Raw genomic sequence first — 24,155 nt, forward strand, 5'->3', positions numbered from 1 at the left:
TATATTAAGAATAAGTACGGCTAGACTGTAAGTACGGCTAGCCTCTTCCTAAAAAAGTTAAGAAATTATGCCAAAGTGTACGTTAGTTAACGCTTGAAAACTTAACTAAACTTCGACACAATAAAACAGTGGAGTTACTTTAGTGTTTAAGTTTAAGAAAATCTGGTGGTCCCACAGATTTTGCTTTAAGTTTAAGTTTAACAGAAATCTGTAGGGACTGCCGGATCTTTTAGCCTAGTGTTGCCTGGTTGCAAGAGAAGCTGCTCAAATAGAGACAAAAAATGAATTGGGGATTTTCTTTTCTTTCCTAGCGGTTGCGCTTTTATTGCTGTTTTCAGTTTAAAAGTGTTTGATTTATGCCGACTCCACTCACACTGCCACTGAATACTGAACTGAAAATTGCATCTCTAAAATAATCAAAAGAACACTTATAACTTATACTTATTCTATACTAGATCTATACGTAGTACTAGATATCTAGATTATCTAGATTCTAGATCTGGATTCTATCTTTTTAGATTCTAGATCTAATATCTAGATCTAGAATCTAAATCTAGATCAAGATATCTGGAATCTAGTCTAGATCTAGAAGTATATAGATCTAGCCAAGTTAAAAGAGAGCAGTGCCAGTAAAGAGTAAAAAAGTGTAAAAAACGTTCGTATTCAGATTCTAGATCTAGATCTAGACCTAGATAATCTAGATCCGTTATCCATTGCCATTTGGTATAGGATTTAGGTGATCAGGCATAATAGAGAAAAGGACCTACCTCCGAAAAAGAACTGGATGTAAGCTACTCCACGCTACCACTACTTTACTGTACTTTATGTGTTGCAACAGCCATTGATACGCCAGGAACGATAAGGAAAGCGAAAGTACAAACGAAGGAAACGAAACTCTTCAAGCGAATGGCGCGGGAGTAATTAAAAACAAAGATCTAGATCTATATTAAAATTAAATGATCCACAGGTTTTATTGAAGTCTATAAAGCGATGAAAGTTGTATTATGTAAAAGCATGGAAGACAATCTACCCTTTTTTAATCTTTATAAATGCTAAAGATTTGAAAAGAAAGTAAGAGAAAACACTAAATTTATGCAATTAATATTCTTTCAAACATCTAGAAACGAAAAACAAGAGTCATACTTTTTTAGAAAATGTCAGAAGTCACATGGTACAAACAGAGAAGAGTAAAAATTTCGTAACAAAAACAAATCGACGTTCTCTTATCACGACGATGGACAATTAAAGGCACGCATAAATTCGATTTCAACAGCATTGCAACCATAAACATTCAAGGTAGATTTGCATAAGTTTACCAACTTGGTTTTCTTGCATCACAAACTCCCTTTCTATCTGAATTGGAATAAAGTCCAATGTCTCCTATCCAATGTAACAGCATGTTGTTAGGCAAAGGCATCCGCAACAGCCAAATGTTGAGGCCCGAAGAAAACAGGGGGCGTGGCATACTGTGCAGATAGTGAACTAAAACTTAAAATGATGTTCATTACCAGAGTCTATCTAGATCTAGTTCTAAGCTAGTCGAAGTCTACTGTGAAAAAAGCTTTGTACAGCACAGGAAAAGTGCCCCATTACATTCACCCACTCCTACCCGAGTCACAGACAGTTGTTCACAATTTATTTGCTTACTTACTTCTTCTACTAGAAATCTACTCCCTTTTCTCCGCTCCCTTACTCTTAATCCTCAGATCTGAATTTACTTTTGTTTCTTTTAAACCCATGACGTGTCTCTGACCTAACTCTTAAATCTTTGAATCCCAGACTTGCTGCCCCCTAGATGAAAGCTACTACCCCCCCCCCCCCCCCCTTTCCTTTCATTGGTTTGCACCATGTCCTCTCAAGTGACCGTGGGACTCCCTTCCTGCCACTGCCACCCTCTTTCCCCCCCTCCCCCTTTCCTTTCATTGGTACACATACATGACACATGGTAGATTCACCGACTCCTACTCCTAGAGCATGACTATCAGAGTATGCAGGCAATCAAAAGTGGTTGAGCCTACTCTAGCACTTTGCCGAATAAGGCTCTCTGGCCACTCTGCAAGCAGAGCGGGCACAGCAGAGCGCAGGAGTGAAAATTAATACAAAGACAGAGACTAGGTGACTGGTGGTGCGACTCGAGGCGAGTCAAGCGCAAAGATGGCGGTTTATTTATTGCCGCTGGCTTAGCTTGAAATTTACTCACATCTGCACTCTCATTATTGTGTTGTTATGTGTCAATAAAAGAAGTAGACAAATATCGAAGAGAGAGGGGGAGAGAGAGAGAGAGAGAGATCATGGGGGAGAGAAGGAGAGAGAGGGGGGGGGGGGGGGGGGGGAGAAGGAGAGAGAGAGAGAAGGAAAAAAAAAAGAAGAAAAAGTAAAAAAAAAAAAAGATTATTCAGGAGGCGGGCTTCCGACTCTATTTCATACCTTCCAACCCTACAGAAAAAATCGGTAGATCACCGACTTATTGGTCAAACTACCGATCCACCGATTTTGAGAGATAAGCCACCGACTTAGCAGGATGACTGCCAGGCCCCGTAAATTACCCAGGAATTTGAGAAAGTTATTGAATATTTGAAAACCAAATCCGATAACGAAGTGTATACAGACCTGGTAACCGGGAACAAAGTCACGAAGTATACAGACCCGGTAGGGGAACTCTTTTGTGATTTCGGGAAGTTTCAGCCCCCAGACCCGGTAGAAATCGTGTGTGTGTGTGTGTGTGTGTGTGTGTATGTGTGTGTGTGTGTGTGTGTGTGTGTGTGTGTGTGTGTGTGTGTGTGTGTGTGTGAGAGAGGGAGAGAGAGAGAGAGAGAGGGGGGGGGGGGGTTGCTAGCAAAATGTATATGACATGCCCCAGTTGGCAGGAGGCAATGAGAGAAAGATAGAGTGGGAAATAGGTGGGGACAAAGAAAGACAGAAACAAACAAAGAAAAAGAGAAGGCGAGCGATACACAGAGGAGAGAGAAAGAAAGAGAGAGAGAGAGGACTGCTCGATTGAAATTATGACATTGTAACTTGTTCTTTTCTTCAAATTGTGATTCCTCCATCCAACTCCAAAACGGAGGAAAAACGATCGTTCATCGAAAAGACATCCGCAATCTTCATTTAGATCTAGGCTAGCCGCGAAACTAGATCAAAGATTTAAGTCTGTCTGTCTAGATCTACATCTAGACCATAGATCTAGAAGAACCTAGGTCTACCCTGAGCCAAGAGGGCGCTGAAACTCTCCGAAATCACATAAGAGTTCCTTTACCGGGTCTGTATACTTTGTGACTTTGTTCCCGGTTACCGGGTCTGTATACACTCCCATCCGATAAACGCCCTTAAGTTCATTTTTGCCGGTCGCGATTGTGATATTCATTCGGCTTCCCCGAGAGTATATATTTCTTCATGCGGACAGGCGGCTATGATGGCTAGCGGAAGTGTATGACAGTATGTGTGATACCGACGTTTGATCGGGATAATCAAGATATACTTTCACTTTCGTTACCACCCAGAAATTTGCGAGTAGTAGTTTGATAACGCAACATTAATTGTAACAAAATGCAGGCTGTGCATGGCAAACGCTGTGTCGCCATGAAAATAAATCAATATTTGTCCTGTGCTGTCACTTGTGAAAAGAAAATTATAGTTATACAACCGTCTTTGCGGGCTCGCCATTGTGACCGGTCAATGAATCTACGCGTTCCATCACATTGTGAGCACCGGCAATTGTAGGGGTCACCAAAGTTCATTCAAAGTCTGAGCGCTGCGAAGTATAGGACTCCGGAATGGGGGATTATTGATTTTTTAAAGATACACGGGGGGGGGGGGGGGGGGGGGGTTGTTGAAGGCAACACCAGGGGGGGGGGAGGGAAACTGAACTTGGAAGCAAATTTTAGTATTCTAAATTTTAATTACTACTAGATCTAGAACTCAGCAAAACGCGTGTTGATGCAGGCCTTGTGTGGACTCGGGATCCGTCGTACTCTTTCCTTGTAAACTCTGCAACGGCAAAGGGCCAAGGCTATAGGCCTAAGCCATCCAAGGCCCACCTTTTCTATATCTTTTTTTTTTTTTTTTCCCATTTGTGTGTGCGTGCACGTATGAATAGGACAGGACAGCACCAGCTACTATAGGGTAAATGCCTCTAGTAGTTTTCATATATTTATCATATTTTTTTGTTCTTCGTCATTTTCTACATTTGTTTGAAGTCTCAAACACATTCATGCATATTTTGATCTGGGTCAAAATTTGATAAGGGTCCCAAATTAAGTATGCGACAAGTGGCAATATAGCTTACTACAGATTTTTTAGGTCAACTATAGATTTTTCGACAAAAATTTGGGTCAACTACAGATTTTGGCCCATGCAATGTTGGCAGGTATGCTATTTGGCAGGGACAACCCGGGCTGAACGAGTGGGAGGCAGAGAACGAAAAAAGAGAAAGAAAAAGAAAAAGAAAGGGAGAGAGAAGGAAAGACAGATAGAAAGGAAGTAAGAAAGAAGTAGAAATAGGACAAGAAAGTGGCGATGGATGGGACACACCTTAAGAAAGCTTAGCGGAAACATCACAAGACAGTCACTGCAGTGGACCCACAAGGAGCACGAGGCAGGGGTAGGCCATGGGAAACATGGAGGAGATGCGTGGAAAGGGACATGAGAGAAATGTAGCTCACTTGGAACGAGCTTGGAAGGATGGCTCAGGACAGAGATAAATGGAAGGAGCTTGTATGTGGCCTATACCCTGCCAGGGGTGAAAGGCATTGATGATGAAGAAAGAAAGAAAGAGAGAGAGAGAGAGAGAAAGGGGGAGGGACGAGAGAAATATAGAGAGATGAATGAGTGTTCACACAGGGAATGTTTTAGAGAACAATGAATAGGTATATCTAGTGTGCGTGCTCAGGCGTGTCCTGTGCGCAGACATGAGTAAAGTATCAAGCTTTTCGAGCTGAGATAAATAAACCCGATTTAATGGCGCTTGAAAACTCCGGAAATTTACTCCCTTCTACATGACGTTCAGTGACAATATAACAATAACAAGAAAGGAAAAAGAAAGTACGTGACAGCTTAGAAAAGGTAGATGAAAAGCAAAGCAAACTATTTTAGAGACTTGACAGAGCGTCGGGTTGTGAACTAAGCACAGACGAATTAGATCTAAAGTTTATTTACGAGCGCTTTATTTGGTCGATTTTCACCCTAAATTGTGTTGAAAAACATTTTTCAGATAAATACTAGTACACGCTCCTGAGGTGTTTAGGTCTCCTGAGTGTAGCCTGTGAGTGCTGAGTAAAAAGTGCTCAACTTAAGCTCACGAAAGTCGGTCAAAGAAAAGTTTTTGCTTTTAGCTCTGTGTGAATGAAAACAGAGATGAGGGAATTTTTTTTCTTGATTAATGTTCATGGCATATCAGGGTATAAAAAGACACACCGCTACGCTTTGGCCAGTGAAGCAGTTGACCTCCAAGACGATGCCACGACTGAGCGCTGCAGATCGAGAGGGAGCCATTGGGCATTTACAAACTGGGGACAGCCGTACTGACGTCGCTGTTGCATTTCATGTGTCCCTTTCAACAGTTTGTAGGTTGTGGACACGTTTTCAAACAACTGGCATTACCCAAGACTTGGCCAGAAGCGAAAGACCACGGGTCCCATCCGCACGCCAAGATCGACTGATTACGCGCCGTCATCACCGAGACAGCTTCCTGCCTGCAGCCGAAACAGCAAGGGGGACAATTGGAAGCCATGGACGATCGATATCCGGCCAGACCATGCGGCGACGACTTCAGACCCGAGGACTCCAGTGTTGTCGTCCTGCGCTTGGCCCAGTCGTCACTATCCGCCACAGACAACAGAAGTTAGCCTGTGCCCAGCATCGGCTTCATTGGACATGGAGGCAATGGAGAAACATTGTTTTCTCTGACGAGAGTCGATTCTGCATCAGCAACGCGGATACAAGAGTCAGAATCTGGAGGAGTAATGGCGAATGCAACGCAGACCTCAACATAATGGATGCCGACGTCTGGGGTGGCCCTTGTGACATGATCTGGGCTGCCATTGGATTAAATCACCAGGTAGACCCTGTCGTCTTCCGAAACCTCGGACACAAGCGTGGCAATGGAATCAACGCCCAACGTTACATCAACATGGTACTGAGGCCGGCGGTCCTCCCCTATGTCCAGCAGCACCACCACTTGGTGTTCCAGCACGACAACGCTTGAACTGTGCCAAATGGACTATGTGTGTTGTGCATCCCTGTATTTAAGATTACTGTGACATTAATGAGTCGTTAAAAAATACCAGTCGAAGATGTTTGTCCATGCTCAATGAAAATCACATTTTCGAAAGTAAAACATCTTAAAAAAATCACACTACTGTTAAAAATTTCAATGAAAATAACCTTTTTGTACACCAGAAATCCATTTGTGTTTCTTTTGTTGCTTACTTGCGTTTCTTTTGGTGTTCAGTATATACGCCTGTGAGCATTAATAATAAAACAACATTCGTTTAACTGGACTACTTTAGCACGCTGGTGTTGTGTAACTAGGATTGTCGCTACTCTATGAATTTAATTTGTACTCTAAACTCTTATTCCACACAAGGCATTACATGATCTCTTCTCAATTATCTAACAACACAATTTATACCTGCCTACTCCATCGTTAGCCCCAACATTCCCTTCTCCAATCCTTTCCATCTCTCTCTCTCTCTCTCTCTCTCTCCCTCCTCCCCTCCCTCCCTCCTCCCCTCCCTCCCTCCCTCCCCCTCTCTCTTTCTCTCTCTCTCTCTCTTTCAAACACACACACACACACACACACACACACACACACACACACACACACACACACACACACACACACACACACACACACACACAACCCTGACTGAGAGTGATACAATGTCTAAGCAGAAAAAAAGGAAATACTTGATAAAAATTGTTGCTTACTCTGGAATCGAACATGGGTCTTCTACGTGAGACAACGAAGTGCCTACCGCCACACCACAGACACAGGTTGTTTGTTGTGTACAACATATTACGTTGTATGTATGTATGAGTGTATATATTTGTGTGGGTGCGTATGCGTGTGTACATGTGTTTAGTTACGCGTTTAAAACTCTCTCTATATTGTACAACTTAGATATTATCGTTGATTTGCTTTTAAACACGCTGAGGATGCTGTGATTATTATTACGTTCCTATTTCTGGCATCTACGTTTGTTGCCTTTTTTTGGTCCATAAGTTGCCAAAAGTAAAATGTTCCACTCTTATGTTGATGATAGAGGTAACAATCTAAAGCACCAGAATTTCTTGTGCTCTGTTTTAGTTTTAAGCATCCAGAATATATCATTTGTAGCCTCACAGAGGCTACAATGTTAATGCCTCAAACAGCTCTGCTCTGCTGTGTCCGCTCTGCTGTGTCCGCTCTGCTGTGTCCGCTCTGCTAGCAGTGTGGCCAGAGCCTAAGAAAGCCAGAACTCTAAAAATAGGCAAATGGCAAAATTCAGAACCGCTGATATGTCCTTATACAACAGATTTTAGATAGCACAATCACTATGTTAATGTTTGAGATAAGAGAAAGTTGGTTGTGAGTCACAGTAAAAAATGTATTATTTTTAAAAGAAAATATGCAGAGATGTAACGCAACATTATTTGCTGAAGACTTGAGTTTGAATGTAAATTGTCAATTGAGTCACTGTCAAGAACCCATTTGATTTTGACTTTGAGCTTTTACATACTATACAGAAACTATAAAAGAAAACTGGTAATGTTACTGGTAAACATATGGTGAAAATATTTTTGTAAGTTTAGAAATGATTTTTTGAAAAAAAAGTCTTTTTGGGAATGATGTTATGCAGTAGCCCGAGATGTGGAGTCACAATACTGTGGAGTGTTGTGGTCTTTAAACATTACTCTTTGTACAGCTCCTCTTATGATGGGGCATAGATCTAAATGAAAATGAATAGTTTCAAGTTGTCACTACTGTTTTTGATATTTTTTCATGATATAATTATAATATGGAGCTCTTTATGGCTTAATGTTCAGTTGGTATCGCGTTGGGCTGCAGTTTGGATAAATATCCCGTCTGCGGTTTGAATGCCCCCTTGGAACATCCTTGAAGAGTTTTCATAGTTCCCCACCTGCTTGGCTCTGTGCTAGCAGGGCTGCTCTTGCACCTGGGATCATGCAATACTTTGTGAGTTTTTTTGTATTTTATGTACTCAGCTGTGTGGAGAACATGCACTGACACGTGACATTTTTCTGTATTTGATGTACTCAGCTGTGTGGAGAACATGCACTGACACGTGACATTTTTCTCTATCAGATGAAGCTGGATGGTTTGAGGAAGATGCAAGATGACTTGGTGAAGGTCATCGAGCGAGATGATACCAGCACTGTGACAAGTGACTCCGATGAGACCATCGCTCGTGGACCCAAAACCCTGCGAGAAACCTTGGATGATGTCATACACTCTCAGAAATTCATGGTATTTCTAGCATTTTAAGTTGATTATTTTTAAAACTTGGCGTTACATTTTTTTTCCAACTGTGTGGATGCCTGAGAAAACTTGACAACCCATATGTTTTTTTAGCTATGCCTAGGAACTGCCAAAAAGTAATCCTGTTCAAATGTGGAGTAGGAAAAACAATCACAATGGCTAATTTTTCTGAGTTTTTAAATGGATTTTTAAATAATGTTTTATGTGTATATTTTTATTTATCATTATTTTGAAAGTCCAGCAAATTTAGATGCATAGAATGAAAACAGCAAATATGAGTTCAGAATGCTCTATAATTTTGCATTTGTTCCGCGTAATTTACCGATTGGTGCAATCTTTGTTTTGTTTTAGTAGAGGCTTTATGGCGCTCGCAACTGCATATGGTCATATGAGCGCGTCAACAGAGAAGTCCTTACAGGGAATCAGACTTACTCTGATCACCTCTCTAGCTTCAACAGCACAATTTAAGTCTGCTTCAACTATCAAGGCACCCCGGATATAGCGGGTCACAAAAGTGTGACAAACATATATAAAGAAATAAAGGAAACTGACGAGAGTAAGGATTAGGAAAGAAAAAGCAGCAGTTCCATGTTGCAGTTCAGGCACAGTTATGAGCATGATATTGATGAATCAGTCCATTTACAATTACAATTCTACTGTGAATGAGAACTCGAGATGTTAATGTTTCCCCCCTTTGGGAATGGGCTAAAGACACTTCAGTCAGAAGCACCGTCCCAGGTGGGGGGGGGTGTTGATGCAATCTCTAAGGAAGGAAGATTGCGCCGCACGTTTTAGCGATTGTATAATTGCACGGCAATCTGAAGATTTTATATTTTGGAAATATGAAAAAAAAAAATACTTCCATCTTTATTATTTTACTCACATCAAGGAACATTCACATATAGACCTTTCAAAAGTGTAGAAATATGAAATTTAAAATCAAAATTAACGTATAAAACTGAAGAGCCCATAAGAATGTTACAATGACAGGTGTCAAACTCAAAGTTCACAAAGTACATTTAATTATAATTTTAAAAATAATTTAGAAAAAAATTCACTTCGATTTTTATTCTACTAACATCAAGGAACATTCACTTATATTTTCAAAAGTGTAAAAATATGAAAATTGAAATTAATATTAAAATTAAAATATGAAACTGAAGAAAGATATAATTATACAATCGTTAAAACGCGCGGTGGAATCTTAAGATTGCCGCGCTATTATAATATGATCGTTAAAATGTGCGGCGCAGATTGCGCAATCTTACGTGTCGAACTGTAAATTGCGCGGAACACTTACATTTTGATTTTATTCTCCTCAGTGCGTTCTTGGTGTTGGGTACTAAAATAAAATGAAATTATCAGAAGTTTATTCATTGTCCAGATATGGCTCATACATCTAAGTTGATGTGTGTGCTAGTTTTGTAGTGTGACAATAAAATGCCAGTGGGGGCTCCAGTGGCTAAGTGAGCAGTGAGTTCAGACTCAAGTAATGTCAAGCAAGTGTCGGTGACACTGGGTTTAGATGGGTGGTCACTGGGGTGTGGGGTGTGTCCTTGAGCAAGGCACGACAACTCCAGCTCAAAATATATGGCGCTGCACAGTGGTGACTAGAGCTGTGCCCATTCGACTTTACTATTCGACATTCATGATTTTTGCACTGTTCACAGCTATTCGAAGTGTGGCAGAGCGTGTGATTTAATAAAAAAACAGATAATGGATTTTGTCTCATTTTTCTCAAACGTAGAACAATCTGGAGCACATTATCTCTAAAATCATTAAGATAAATATACAGAATTACTCTATATTTGATGGTTACGAGACACAGTGATAAGAGGAGCCTACAATAATTATAAAACAATCCTTTAGAGAATGTCTCTTACTATTCAATATTCACTCGCCACACTATGGACAGCAAGCAAGGGCACATGACTCTTGAAGCGCAGCGAATGTTTTTTTCATGAAGTTAGCTGTCGCAATGAGCTCCCCTAACCCTACTCGAAATTCGAAGCGATATGAACGGTGACGTGATGTCAACACGTTGCACTGTCTGCTACAACACACGCGCGCTCAGTGACAGGCGGGCTATCACAATGTAAGAAAAAAACAATTCGACAGGGCTTCGAATTGCGGAAGTTAGATCTGGGCTTATCTTATATAAGTAAAAACTATTCGACGGTGCTGTGAATACTGGAAGTTAGATCTGGGCCTGTCACATATAAGAAAATACGATTTGACAGCCCTTCGAATTGCATAAGTTAGATCTGGGCTTATCTTATATGAGAAAAAATGATTCAATGGTGCTGTTAATACCGGAAGTTAGATCTGGGCTTGTTACATATAAGAAAATACGATTTGACGGCGCTTCGAATTGCGGAAGTTAGGTCTTGGCTTATCACCTGCAAGGAAAAACCATTCGACGGCGCTGTGAATAGCTAGCGAATGTAGAATAGAGGGACTTAGGTCTCGGTTTATGCTTATCATATCGCGACCTCAGTATTTTCTTGTCGTATCTCCATTTTTTTAACAGTGAAAATGTGACATCTTCTTTAGCTCACTCTTTGTTATGAACTGTTTTCACTGTTATTAAAAATGGAGATATGACAAGAAAGCACAGGGGTCGCGATATATAAGAAAAACAACATTCGACGGAGTTATTCGAATGTCATGAATAGTGAGCTCACGCTTTGAAGCTTCAATGAATTTTTGTTTCCTCAAAATGGCACAGCACTAGTGGTGACCAGCAGTAGCATGGCATGGTTGTACATTGTTGTGTGTGTGTGGTGTGTGTGCGTGTGTATGTGTGAGTATGATTATTTGTTCCGAGTTTCCTCTAAAATATTTATGTCTCTGAAAAGCAAAAAAGTAGCTAATGTTGGATGAAACGACTATTTGTTTTTGCTGGTGAGAAGTGCTAAGTATTTGGATCACATCTTCATCTCTTTCTTTCTTTAGGTCAAAATATGCTGGATGTGTCGAGTCTGGCTCTTGTCACTGTGATTAAAGTTAATGGGGATTTTGTAAAAAATTCATGATTTATTGGTACTTTAAAAAAAAATTAGTCTATTGCTTTTCTCCTCCAAAAATAAATAAAAATTCAAGGAAGCCCGTCTATTGCAAACAACATAATATTCCTCTGTTTCAGATTACACCTTTATGCAGCACCAGCAATGAGTATTACTCAGCTGTCTCCTCTGTATCACTGCAGATGATTGTAGGGTGCGACTTGTAGGTCCTACTTTTTTCTATCTCTTTTTTGTTTCTGTATTTGTCTTGCTTTTTCCGTGCACCAAGTGACTGTTATTGTGTGGATTTGTTTCTCTTTATTCACACTGTGCATTCTCCCGCAGGTTTTCATCATTGTGCTAGTTGTGTTGGATTGCCTCATGGTCATTGCAGAGCTTTTATTTGACCTGGAGATTGTGAAGTTGGGAGAGGAACATCATTATATCCCGAAGGTGAGGGGATATTCACTGATGGTGTGGAAAATGTCTTCAATATATATATATATGAATATAATATAAAACACTTATGACTCTCAGGTGATTCTATGGGATAGGCGAATAAATTGGTGAAGTTAATTAAAGATAATACAATTTAGATAGTAAATTATAGCCTGTATGGTGTAATTATTTCTTTAAAAATAAATCTATCTTTAGAATTTGAGATGATGTGAACAAAACTTAACAAGTGACTGCTTACTTCTCTTTGTGCTGAAATGAAATATTAAAACTTTTAACTGCTGTTTGAATAAGTAAATGATACTTAATAGTTATGACTCTATTTCATTACGTTCAATGTAATGTTTCTGTCATATTTTTGTAATTGGCGATTCTGTATACCAATGGGATATATATTCTATATTTCAGATCTTTCACTATGGAAGCCTTGGTATCCTGTCTCTCTTCCTCATTGAAATTGGACTGCGTATATTTGTCCTTCGGCTTGATTTCTTCAAACACAAGTTGGAGCTGTTTGATGCTGTTGTTGTCATTGTTTCGTTTATTCTGGACATTGTGTTTCGTGACAACGAAGATGCTGCCACAGGTGTTGGGCTTCTCATCATTCTTCGGTTATGGAGAGTTACAAGAATTGTGAATGGTAAGTAAGTAAGTAAGTTAGTATGTTTATTCAGTGTGTATTGATATTGGCCCACATCACATCATAAAAAGTACTCATTTGTAAAATAAAGTTTCCTTAATGAAAGAGTACAGGTTGTGCACATATCTCTTATCATGGATCAAACGTTGCATGTTTCTGTCACTGGGCCGAGTCAAGCTGGGAGGAATTAACAAAATATGGACAATAGAAAATAAAGTGAAATTCATCTTCAATTTCATGAGAGTTACACCTCTCACATAAGGGTGAATCTATTAATTTCCACCAATACAGATTGCTATTTAATGGAAGGCTATGAGTTTTTGCGGATAAAACTAAAGTTCTTTGAATGAATGCAGCGGACGTTCCTATCACGCTGAAAGGGGCACCATTGGCAGATGTTGAATCCTTCACCTACCTGGGAAGTGTCATCAACAAGGCAGGGAGAACAGACGAAGACATCAAGGTCAGAATCCAAAAGGCAAGAGCAGCATTCATTATCCTCAGGAATATATGGATGTCTAAGGAACTGGGATTGAACACTGGGCTTAGGATCTTCAAACAAACGTGAAGACTGTTCTACTGTATGGTTCAGAGACATGGAGGCTCACAGCCTCAGCAGCTAGGAAACTGCAGAGCTTCATAAATGGATGCCTAAGAAGGATAGTGGGGATCAAGTGGTACGATCAAGTCACAGATGTTCAACTGTGGGAAAGAACAAGCCAAAGGCCAGTAAAGGAAGACATACAGGTGAAGAAATGGAAATGGATTGGACACACCCTGAGGGGACCCCCGACAAGCATCATTAGACAGGCTTTGACATGGAATCCAGAAGGAAAATGTAAGAAAGAAAGACCAAAGATGACATGGAGGCGAGCGGTACACGCGGACATGGAAAAGGCGGGGACATCATGGAAACAGAAAAGGATGCACAGGACAGTCTTCACTGGAGAAATGTTGCTGATGGCCTATGCTCCCCTGGGAGTTAAAAAGGGCAAGAGAGAGATGAGTTTTTAAACAAGGCTATGACTCTTCTGTTCCAATAACATGAGTGGTTGGTGATATACTCAGCTGTTTCTTGAAAAGGAATTGTAACAGAGAATAAATTATACCTGGGACAGACTTCTTCCTCTATGTTCTGCACAGAATGATCAACAAGCCTACTTTTTACTTCACTGAGAAATAATCTAGTGCTTCTAACACTTTGAGAAAACCAAGCATATCCGAAACCCAGGGATAATAATAGTAATAATAATAATCTTGTGAATGGTGAGACTATAATGTTGGTGATTTCAGTAAGTTCACATGTTTTGAATATCGTCCTAAAGTGGAGTATTGAATAATGTTAAGTGGAAAATTTTGTTTATTGAAATTTAGACTCTTTATGTCCAACTGTTATATCTGTGGTTTAGTGGTTAGGCGCTTTGCTGTTGTATGCAGGAGACTTGAATTTGATTCTTGATTGAGGAGAAATTTTTATCAAGTAGTATTTCTATCTTTCTGCTTGGATGTTGTATCCCTCTCAGTCCATGTTGACCCTTTCAGACAGGGTTAGAAGACGGCTTCCTAGATGATCTAAAATGTGTCGATTGGGGTATGGGGGGTATAAAAACACCTAAATTTCTCTGGAAAAAGAAAAAAGAAAATTCTAAAAAATTTTATGCTATGTCCTCTGTAAATTCTTATCCTCTCAGATTTGGAATCTAAATGATTATTGTTATGAAAATGATCAGTCGGAAGCAAAATTTTAAAATGTTTTATTTCTCCCTTCAGGTATAGTATTGTCTGTGCAGAAGCAGGCGGAGAAGAAAATCGAGAGAGAGAAACATCTGCGGGAAGAGTGTGAGCAGGAGCTGGCCAAGTTCCGCGAATACTGCATGGCACAAGAGGCAGAGATCGAGGTCCTTCAGGGTCTTCTGCACAAACACAACATCGAGTTCACCACAAACAAAATCACGCGGCCGGAGAGCAGGGTCCAAGTGGATGTGGTCGCTGAGGTCAACAGTATGACGGCTGTGGCAGAGACGGACATACCGCTGTCTCCTTCACAGCCTGGTGAACAAGAGATTTCTCTTTCTTCCGGAGACAATGTTACTGATGCAGTTGTTGTAGTTTAACACACTTTGCAGTCACACAGCCAGCAGTACAAAATACCCCCGTCTGGTCACCCAGCTTGGAGAATGATTGCAACAGACTTTTTGGACCTGTGGCAGAACTTCGCCAAGTGACCGGAACGGATAATTTTCACTGTCACATTATTGTGGCAAGTGACCGCAAAGTGTTTAAATCACATCAAGCCCTCCCCCTTCCTCTGTTTATTCAAAGTCTGTTACAGAATTATCTTACATTTTAATATTTTATGTTATGTGTCTGTTATGATGTAATGCTTTTTGGCGCTATGTGTACAGTTTGATGATATTGTTGTAACTGTATTGTTGTTAGGACCACACTGCAGCACATCTACCAAATGAAACTAAAATAGAACTAACTCATGGAATGATATTACTTTAATCTGTCTTTAATCCGCTATATAATGCTATATATATATATATATATATATATATATATATATATATATATATATATATATATATATATATATATATATATATATATATATATATATATATATAATTTATTAATTTTTTTAAAGCCAAAAATCAACTACTTCAAGAATCTCTTGTTTCTTGCTTTAAAAGTAAAAGACAAAAAAATACCATGCCAGTTCGAAACAAAGATAACCTGTACAATAATTCCAACTACGTTTGTATAAAATGTGGTCTTGAAAGTTTCACCAATAAATTTAACTATATTGTCATGTAAACACATGGTTGGGTTCTAATTCCGTAAGAATTAGTTTCTCCTCAGCCTGAACTGAGCAGTTGTTTTAATATTATAATGATCTTTTTTCTAAATAAACCCTGCAGTTAGTGCATTTACACCATACTAACATTTTGATATATATGAACGACCGTACTCTATTTTGTACCGTACAATCTTTAGCCAAGACTCCTGTGATGTTTTAGGCATGAGTCAAGGAAAGAAACTGAAATTTGTGAATTTACTAATTTTACTGATAGAAACTGAGCAATACTGTCACTCTTTACTTTTAATTTTTTAAGTCAAACGAACATCTCTTGAGGGATAAAAATCTCAGTGTGACTTGACTGAATAGTTTTCTCATGGAGAATATGTCTCTGAAGTGTTAAATTTGATGTGATTGTGAACTCTGATTATGTCAAAAATAGCAATATTGAAATTCTGATTACATCATACATGTGTCATTGTATTTTTTAACATAACATTCCCTGCTATTTTGGTTTTTATCCTACTTAGTATTTATGTTGTCGGTTTATTCTGATAGGCAATATAATCCAAAGGTCATATATAAAAAGTAAGTTCCTCTGAATAAGTGACTACAGTCAAACCTGTGTAAAACGGCCACCCATTGTCAAGGAGAAAAGTGGCCGTATAACATTGGTGGCTGTCTTAGGCAGGCCTGGTCAAAATGAAGAAAGCAAGTCATTCTCTTCTGAGGTTCAAACCGGGGCTGATCTCAGACTTTAGACTGTATTCAAAAGCTTTTTTTTTTTTTTTTTTTAAAGGGGGGGGGGGGGGGGGGAGCTCAAGTGGTGTAAAAAGGATACTTCATGTTGCGAGTTTGTTTTTTGGTAAATTTTCTTTTTGTTGCTGATTTTGTGCAAGGGTAAAATAAACGACATATTATGTACGTAAGACGATGAAGACCGAGTGCCATGGTAAAACAAATACACGGGTGGCCACCACTCAGAGAAGGAGCGATGCTTCTGTCTCAAGTTCATGTCAACGCCCATTGTTACTTTGTCGCAGATTAGGTAAACAAAACAGTGACCAGTCATCTCACATACGATTTGTGCATGAGTTGTGGGCAGAGTTTCCAGGTTATGACGGATCACATGCTTCATTCATCAGCAGTTGAAAATTTATTATTAAGCCTACCCATTGGACAACTTGGGTAAACATTCACATGAGTGACCAACAATAACGACAGTTGAATGAATTATGACGGCCCGTCCACAGTGTGAGGGGTCGATTCAAAATTTATGACAAAGAGTGGGGCGATGAGTGACCACGCCTGGATGCCTTAGGGAGGTAAATTTGACCATGGGTTGATAAAAAAAGGTGGCTGTGGCCGCGTTGGACAGTTGGTCGTTTTACACAGTTAAATTGTATAGAAAAAAAGCAATGGAGGAAACAGAAAGTGGTGGTTTGTACATGTGGCCGTATTTTACAGGTGGCCGTCATGGCAGGTTTGACTGTATATAGAGGTTTTGTAAACTCAAGACATTTGCTCTGAGAGGAACACCCTACTATTTTTTAAATTAAAAGATTTCCTTGCTGGCCTTGAAATAGTTTTGTAATGTCATGTAGAATCATATTTATATGAAGTTTAAAATCTCTGGTTTGGTATTTTCTTTTACACCCCTGGGTTCTCACAAGCTTTTACACATTTGTACACCCCCCCCCCCCCCCCCCAAAAAAAAAAAAAAAAAAAGCCCTGAATGCCATTGCTGTCACAAACAATTCTCTCTAGTCCAAATTAGGAAAAAAAAAATTTTCTGCTCTTCCAAAGCTCTACCAAAGATATACCTTTCAACTTCACCAAGATGCATTTTAATGTTATGATCAAAGCGTACAGTTTTCTTGCTTTTCCTGATTCCTGATAGCAACAACACAACTAAAGCTAGTTCTTTTTTTTATCTCTGTTTTAAAATGTACCCAAGTGTACTTGGGTGGATTGCTAGTGACATCGGTGATGTGCACTTATTTATGCTCAAGTTAGTTTACTGTCTGTGATTTACAATAATCAAATCAGATGACAAAATTTACGTTGCGATTGTCTCAGCTCAAAAGCAGACCATGTGCGAGGTATCGTGGTGAAATCAGTTGCATGTCAAAATAAATTAATTTTTCTTCCCGCTTGACAATTTTTATCCTTTTTTTTTGTTTTTTGGCTCAGCACTTTTAATGTCCGCTCAAAAACAAATTTTTTTGTGGATTTTATCGAAAAACATTGATTAAAGGCACTAAGAAGTGTAAATTTACTGTTTCCATAGACTCTCCAGCTTTGGAAGTCACCAAACTTTGGCGGCCATTTTCTCGCTAATTTTTCCTCCGAAACCAGGTGACCCTGACCTCCTTCAATCTCAAATATTTCTTCTTCTCATCAGCATAGATAGTTATCTTTTTCACCAAAAGGGAGACAGATGAACAGGCTTAGGATGTTACCAATAACCCCATACACCCAAAAATTGACAAGTGCCTTATCTCACCAAGTGGTGACACATATGTGCTTTACTGTTTATTGATTCATACTCAGTGGAAGCAAAGGTTGTTCAATTTCTTTGACAGCACCAGCGCTGTGGTTGTAGTTTTGTTGTGTTGGAACAGAGTTTTTTGTGTAGCTTATCTGGCGTATTTTGCTTTATTTAGGTTGCTGTATATCATTTTGAATGGAAGCCACATTGTGCACGGTTAGCTCAGTTGGTATCATGCTGGACAACAGAATGAATGGTTCTGGTTTGAGTCACCAACGGGGCTTTCTGAACTTGAATTGTTTGGGAAAGATTTTTTTTTAAGCTTTCCATCTATTTGGCTCGGTTTTAATGGAGATGGACGTTATATTGGGAGGTCTCACCTCTTAGATAATTTTACAGTTTTGCAAAGGGCATTAAATTCATCCAATGACCAATGAAGTCACATTTCTCAAAGCTAATGCCAAGAAATTGTAGGTGTGGTTTCAATGAGATAATGCGTTAACTGTTAATAGCTTTTCTGTAAGTTCTCGCCAGTTTTATTAGTGGAGCCTTCAAGTGAGTGCCTTACTTTAGTGCTGGTTTGTGGAAGTCTAAAATGTTTTGGAAATACTCATTTGATATCTTCTCAATGGATGAATGTATTATGGATTTTCATGAAAGTCAATGTTTGATGCCTGCTGTTTTAAATGCTCTTTCAAAGTGTCTGGGGTTCAAATATTTTTTCGGGCTCATGTGAGCTTACAATATATAAGAAGTGTATTAATAATGATGCAGGGTATAGCTGAACTCTAAATTCTAAAATCTCATACTGAACTTTTGTTCTAATATGAGTATATTATATATACTATGTAATATCATGTCTTGTCTGCAAATATCAATTTACGTACACCCTTATTTATTAAAGTTGTTTTATTATCTTAGTGAATGAGATGCGTAACATGCTTTAACCGTGATTCTTCTGGAGTTGTGTAAATGTGACTGCGGCAGTGATTCTGCCAGGCAGTTATGTGAGCAGTTATGTCACACTGATCATCAATTTATCTTCGTATAAGATTGTGTACTGTATTTTGTAAGTTAATACTCATATCTCGCATACGCGTTTTAGTTGTTTATGCTGAATTTTGTACATAGCCAAAAAATATTTGTTAGGTATTCTATTGGTGTTTTTTTTAATTAAGAAAACAAAACAAAAAAACCCAACTTTTTATAAACTCCATAAATGATTTACCTGTTGATGGATAAGACAGAGTACACAATAACAGAGTACACAATAGTGACAAGGTTCACAGCAATAGTATACTGCTGCTCAAATTCCAACTGTTTGTTCTTATTCTGTATTCTGAAAACGTAAATAGCTACTGTCAGCAGTATCATACAGTGATGAAATTCCAGCCTTCCCATATATTATATGGTCGCTTTTAAGCACAAGGGGGCTATCCCGGAAAATCCTGTTTTGAGAAAATCGAAGTAAAGTTTTTGTCCCTTGTTCAGTTTCTTAAAAAGACAAGGAGAGTTTTCTCTATAACCAAACAAATATACAGACCAATGAAACCAAATTTCTCCTATCGGTAGGTGAGTGCCCACTTTTGGTATAGGTCAAGATTTCTGGAAACCCCCGAAATCTGGGTTAGCCCCCTTGTGCTTAGAAGCGACCATAATATAATGATTTGTTTTATAATGTTTTATATGTGTTTAATTTTTGCCTTGGTAGTATTTTCCCTTTATATGACATTAGTGCCTTGTTCATAACCATCCCCACTCGTTGCATTTGATGGCATACCCAGTAATCGGCTGGCTATTACTTGTTTAGCTATACATCGACTTTCTTATAAATATGTTATATGTATGTGTGTGTGTGTGCGTGTGTGTGTGTGTGTGTGTGTGTGTGTGTTTGTGAGTGTGTATGTGTGCGTTTGTGCTTGCGTGAGTGAGTGCGTGTGTGTGTGTGTGTGTGTGTGTGTTTGCACACAAATCAGCGAGTGTGTACTGCATTTGTATTAAGTATGTATATTATTCCAAACACATCAATGCGTATATGAGTGTGTATATATGTGTTTATGTGTGTGTGTGAGTGTGTGTGTATGTGTGTATGTAAGTGTGTGTATGTGTGTATGTAAGTGTGTGTGTGCATGCGTGCACACATGTGCTCATCAGTATGTACTGCTGTTGTATAAAGTTCATACATCATTCCAAACATATGGGTACCAAGATATATACGAGTATATGTGTCACGACACTGTGGTATCAGCTGCTTCTCAATTTTTGGGCATATGGAGTTATTGATATCAACTTATTGCTTGTTCATTTGTCTATCATGGGATGAAAAGGTATCCAGCTATCTTGAATAGCAGTCGAGATATTTGTGATTGAAGGAGGTGGTGGTTGCTTGGTTTCAAAGGTAAAATTAGTGACAAAATGGTCAACAAAATTTGGTGATCTCCAAAGTTTGAGAATGCTCGGATACTGCAAATCTACGATTTTTGTGCCTTAAATCGACATGTTTCAGTAAAATTCACACAGAAATGTATATTTTTTAACGGACATTTTATGTGTTAAACCAAAAAACAAAAATAAGATAAAAATCGCCAAACCGGTGGAAAAATGCCAGTTTCTTCAATTTCAATATTTTGACGAGCGCCTTATTTCACCACGCTTCCTTACATATATGTATTGAATGCTCAAATGTTCTATACGGGCTGTGTTCTGAATGGGTAATTCTAACCTTGAAAACTCATCCATCATAAGTATCATACTTGCTTTGTATTTGTGATCTGTTTGATGGAAGCGGCACTCTCTTTTGTTTTGGTCTGCCCACGTTGCACCTGAATAAAGCCATTGCCACGAAAGTGTTGCAATGATTTTTACCTTGGATATGATCAAGCATTAACAGTTTATATTGCAGAAACCTTTTGTGCATACAGTATAACAGGGATAGCTCAAATTCGTCGGGACTGGCCTTTGTAGTTCGACGGATCCATAGTTCAAGGGATATCTTATAAAGATAAAGAAGAAAATGAAAAACGGGGCCGCAGGCACAGTTAGATGGATGCTTGATTTTGATTCTTCTGTGTTTGACCTATCCTTGTTATACTTTATATATATTTTCACTAACAAATTGTTGTTGATCATTCCAAACTGCTGAAATAACTGTAACATTTTGACACATGTTTGTTATTTGATAATAGTGCTGATTGCTTCTAACAATTTTGGAAAAAAAAGTCTACCTCTGCTTTCAAGTTCAGCATGAGAGGTTTTATTTTACCCCTCATGTTTGTGCCAGTAGCTTTTCATTTTTTTATCCGCTATCCTACATGGAGCTAATTTTTGCATTTTCATTATTTGACTAATCAGGGTTTGTATAATGGGATTATAAGGTACATGGAGATAATTTTACATTTTTATGATAAGCATTTCTATGGATTTGTAAATATTCAGTAATGATAATTAGATAGCTTGTTGCAGATCTTGTGGTTTCAGATATTCTCCACAGATATCTCTGTCTCCATGACTCTGTTGGAGACCGGTCACTAATGTCTTTGGTGTAATTGTAATAGATAGGCTCCTTGCTTTGTGTGCCGGGTGGCCTCGGTAGCCTAGTGAGACTGCAGGTTTGGGGGTTCCAGCCTCAGCTTGGTTCAATGTTGTGTCCTTGGGAAAGGCATTTTGTACGGATTTACCATTTGGCTTGGTCCTTTAGGAAATGGACGTTGAACTCGGAGGTCCTGCCTCTTAAACCTAATAGTATTGACAGTAGTGTTAAACCTATACCATTTCATAATTTTTTCTATCTCTTTTGAGACACGAGTTGATTTACCCACTTGGAGGATACTTCACTTAGTATCTCCATCTTTCCAGTGTAGGCAGTCCTTCGTTGCCGAAGATGACGACGACGAAATCCTGCAGCTTACCTTTGGACGCGCATGTGGCTGTGCAATCCGGTCCTGGATGTGCCATGTCTGTTGCAGTGGGGACACTGGAATATTATGAGCTGTAGAATGAACCTGTGCATGACTTTGTTTAAAGTGGAGCTGTTGTTGCACGGTGGCAGTCCCACTCTCTCCGCCTAGGAAGCCTTTACCCAGTGGCACGGAGACCATTACGTCTGGAGACTGCCAGGCTGCAGTGGATGGCCAGAACTTCTTTGGTGCCTTGTCCATGCCCTTATGCGCTCCACAGCACTTGCTAGTACCGCCTTCAAAACCGTTGGATCTTTCCACTGTATCAATATCACACATCTTCCAAGTTGGCCTCGACTATTAAGATCAAAGCATCCAGCCAACTAAATAATCTACCTTGTGTCCATGGGTGTGTGTATAAGATTTGCAATTACTTTCTAACCGAGTGTGACTGATACTTGTGATGTGTGTGTGTGTGTGGGTGTGTGTGTAGGTGTGTGTGTTTCTGTGACCAATTGGTATTCCCAATTTGAATGACAGCTGAGACATACAAGATTATTCCAAATGCTTCTCCCTGTTTCAAAGAAAACTATTTTTGAATGTTTTAAAAGCGCTGAGTGATTTATGATACAACTACTTTCGTGAAATACTTGAAATATGTGCTTGATAAATCTGAGTGTATTGACACATATGTGTTTGAGAAAAAATAATTATGTATCTGCATCTTTCTGACGGGAGTGGGTGGTTGGTGGGTATTCTGATGAGGTCTGCTCCTTCTTTCGTATATATATCAAACATCTATCATCCATTTCTCTCATCCTTGTTTTTTGTGTTTGTTTCTCTCTTGTAACCTCTCTTATCTTCGGCACTCATATGACCTTATTGTGGTGCAAGTGCCATAAAACTCTTACTAAAACATTTCTGACGGGATGTGCCCCTTGCTGCTTGAACTGACCCCTACATTCTGGGTCACAGAGGGAACCAGTGAACTCATCACTCGGTGAAGTCAACACAGCTGAAAAACTTGTGGAGAGTTCACCGAAAAAAAGTATCCAAATAGCAACGAATGCGAATTTGTCACACCACCTCCCCCGTATAATCAACGGTTGGTAACGTTCAGCGCTGGTGGGCAAGAGATTTCCGCTGTACAAAATGTTAAACAGTTTTTATATATTGCACCCAAAAATGTGTCCTCTTTAAAATGTTGAAACAGAAAGGTTAACATGTGTAGATTTTGATTGAGTAAACTCTGGTTTTGTATTTTAAAGATACTATTAATTAAAGGTTGACATGTGTGTGTTTGCCTGCCAATCCACGGTGAACTCACCGCACGTTTTTCACAAGTTCGAGTATGTGATGAGATAACTGTGACAAGATCACTAGAGGTATGTGACAACTTCACAGTGTGACGAGTTCACTGGAAGCAGTTTACAGACACCTATCTTTTATTTTACCAAAACTATTTAGTTTTAGTAAGAGTTTTATGGTACTTGCAACTCAACTAGGTTATATAAATGTCAAAGTTTAGAAATGTTACACATGAGTAACATAAGTTATACAAAGAAAAAGACTCGGTGCTACTGACTGAAGTATCTTTAGGCCATTCTCAAAGGGGGGACATTGACCATGTTCTTATGCAGAGTAGAATTGTACTTTTGTTAATGTTCATTGTAAATGGGCTGATTCATCAATGTCTTGCTCATAACTGTGCCTGAACTGAGGGAACTGCTGCTTTTTCTTTCCTAATCCTTACTATCTTCATTTTCCCTCTACTTCTTTTGTATGTTTGTCACACTCTTGTGACTCACTATTTCCGGGGTGCCTTGATAGTTGAAGCAGACTCTGTGCTCTTGAAGTAAGAGAGATGAGCAGAGTAAGTCTGATTCCCTGTAAGGACTTCTCTGTTGACATCCACCCCTTGGGGCTCATATGACTTTTTGTAGTTGCGAGCTCTATAAAACCTCTACTGAAACAAAACAAACAAAGAAAAGAAGGAGGAGAGATAATGACGATAGATGTTTGATAATAGGAAAGAAAGAGCAAAAAAAGCAAGCCACACTAGAGCACTCACCAACCACCCAAGCCAAAATTGTGCTGATGAGGGTGTAACACACCAATGAGAGGACGGGACGGGCTGTGTTTTTGGAAACTACTGTGCAGCCTGCTCAAGGACTTCACAAGATGGCTGTCTCTTTTATGACTCGAGTTATTTCACTAGACTCTTCAAAGAAATGTCTACATTATAATATCTTTAAATTGAAATTTTGGATTTCAGTCTTTTAAAAATTACTTTTACAATACATTTTTTTTTTCAGGATTTATTTAAAAGAATTGCTATTTTTGGGGATTTGTTTGCTTCAATAGGTTAAGCTTTTTACCTTCGTT

At 39.1% G+C, this 24,155-nt stretch overlaps 2 protein-coding genes across 2 annotated transcripts in view; one reads left to right on the plus strand and one right to left on the minus strand.

The window, feature by feature from the left end:
* The window catches only part of LOC101848531 (cell cycle checkpoint protein RAD1), a 17,299-nt gene extending 16,284 nt beyond the window's left edge, over nucleotides 1-1,015 (minus strand). The window contains exon 1 of the mRNA XM_005100608.3: nucleotides 768-1,015. The gene's annotated coding sequence lies outside the window, so the exon portion shown is untranslated. The remainder of the gene's footprint in view (nucleotides 1-767) is intronic.
* Nucleotides 1,016-1,102: 87 nt separating this feature from the next.
* LOC101848758 (voltage-gated hydrogen channel 1) lies at nucleotides 1,103-15,098 on the plus strand. The gene is made up of 5 exons (XM_005100609.3): nucleotides 1,103-1,296; nucleotides 8,306-8,467; nucleotides 11,830-11,937; nucleotides 12,349-12,580; nucleotides 14,351-15,098. Exons 2-5 carry the CDS (start codon nucleotides 8,306-8,308, stop codon nucleotides 14,692-14,694), a joined length of 846 nt encoding a protein of 281 aa, XP_005100666.1. The 5' UTR covers nucleotides 1,103-1,296; the 3' UTR covers nucleotides 14,695-15,098.
* The last annotated feature ends 9,057 nt before the right edge of the window (nucleotides 15,099-24,155 follow it).

Source organism: Aplysia californica, unplaced genomic scaffold, assembly GCF_000002075.1.
Source record: "Aplysia californica isolate F4 #8 unplaced genomic scaffold, AplCal3.0 scaffold00253, whole genome shotgun sequence".
NCBI classification, from domain to species: Eukaryota; Metazoa; Mollusca; class Gastropoda; order Aplysiida; family Aplysiidae; genus Aplysia; species Aplysia californica.

Bases quoted from the DNA above. Each gene is read 5' to 3' on its own strand.
- LOC101848758 (XM_005100609.3), top strand. From the start codon at position 8,306: ATGAAGCTGGATGGTTTGAGGAAGATGCAAGATGACTTGGTGAAGGTC. The intron at 8,468-11,829 runs GTATTTCTAGCA...ATTCTCCCGCAG, and splicing joins TACACTCTCAGAAATTCATG to GTTTTCATCATTGTGCTAGT. The intron at 11,938-12,348 runs GTGAGGGGATAT...TCTATATTTCAG, and splicing joins AACATCATTATATCCCGAAG to ATCTTTCACTATGGAAGCCT.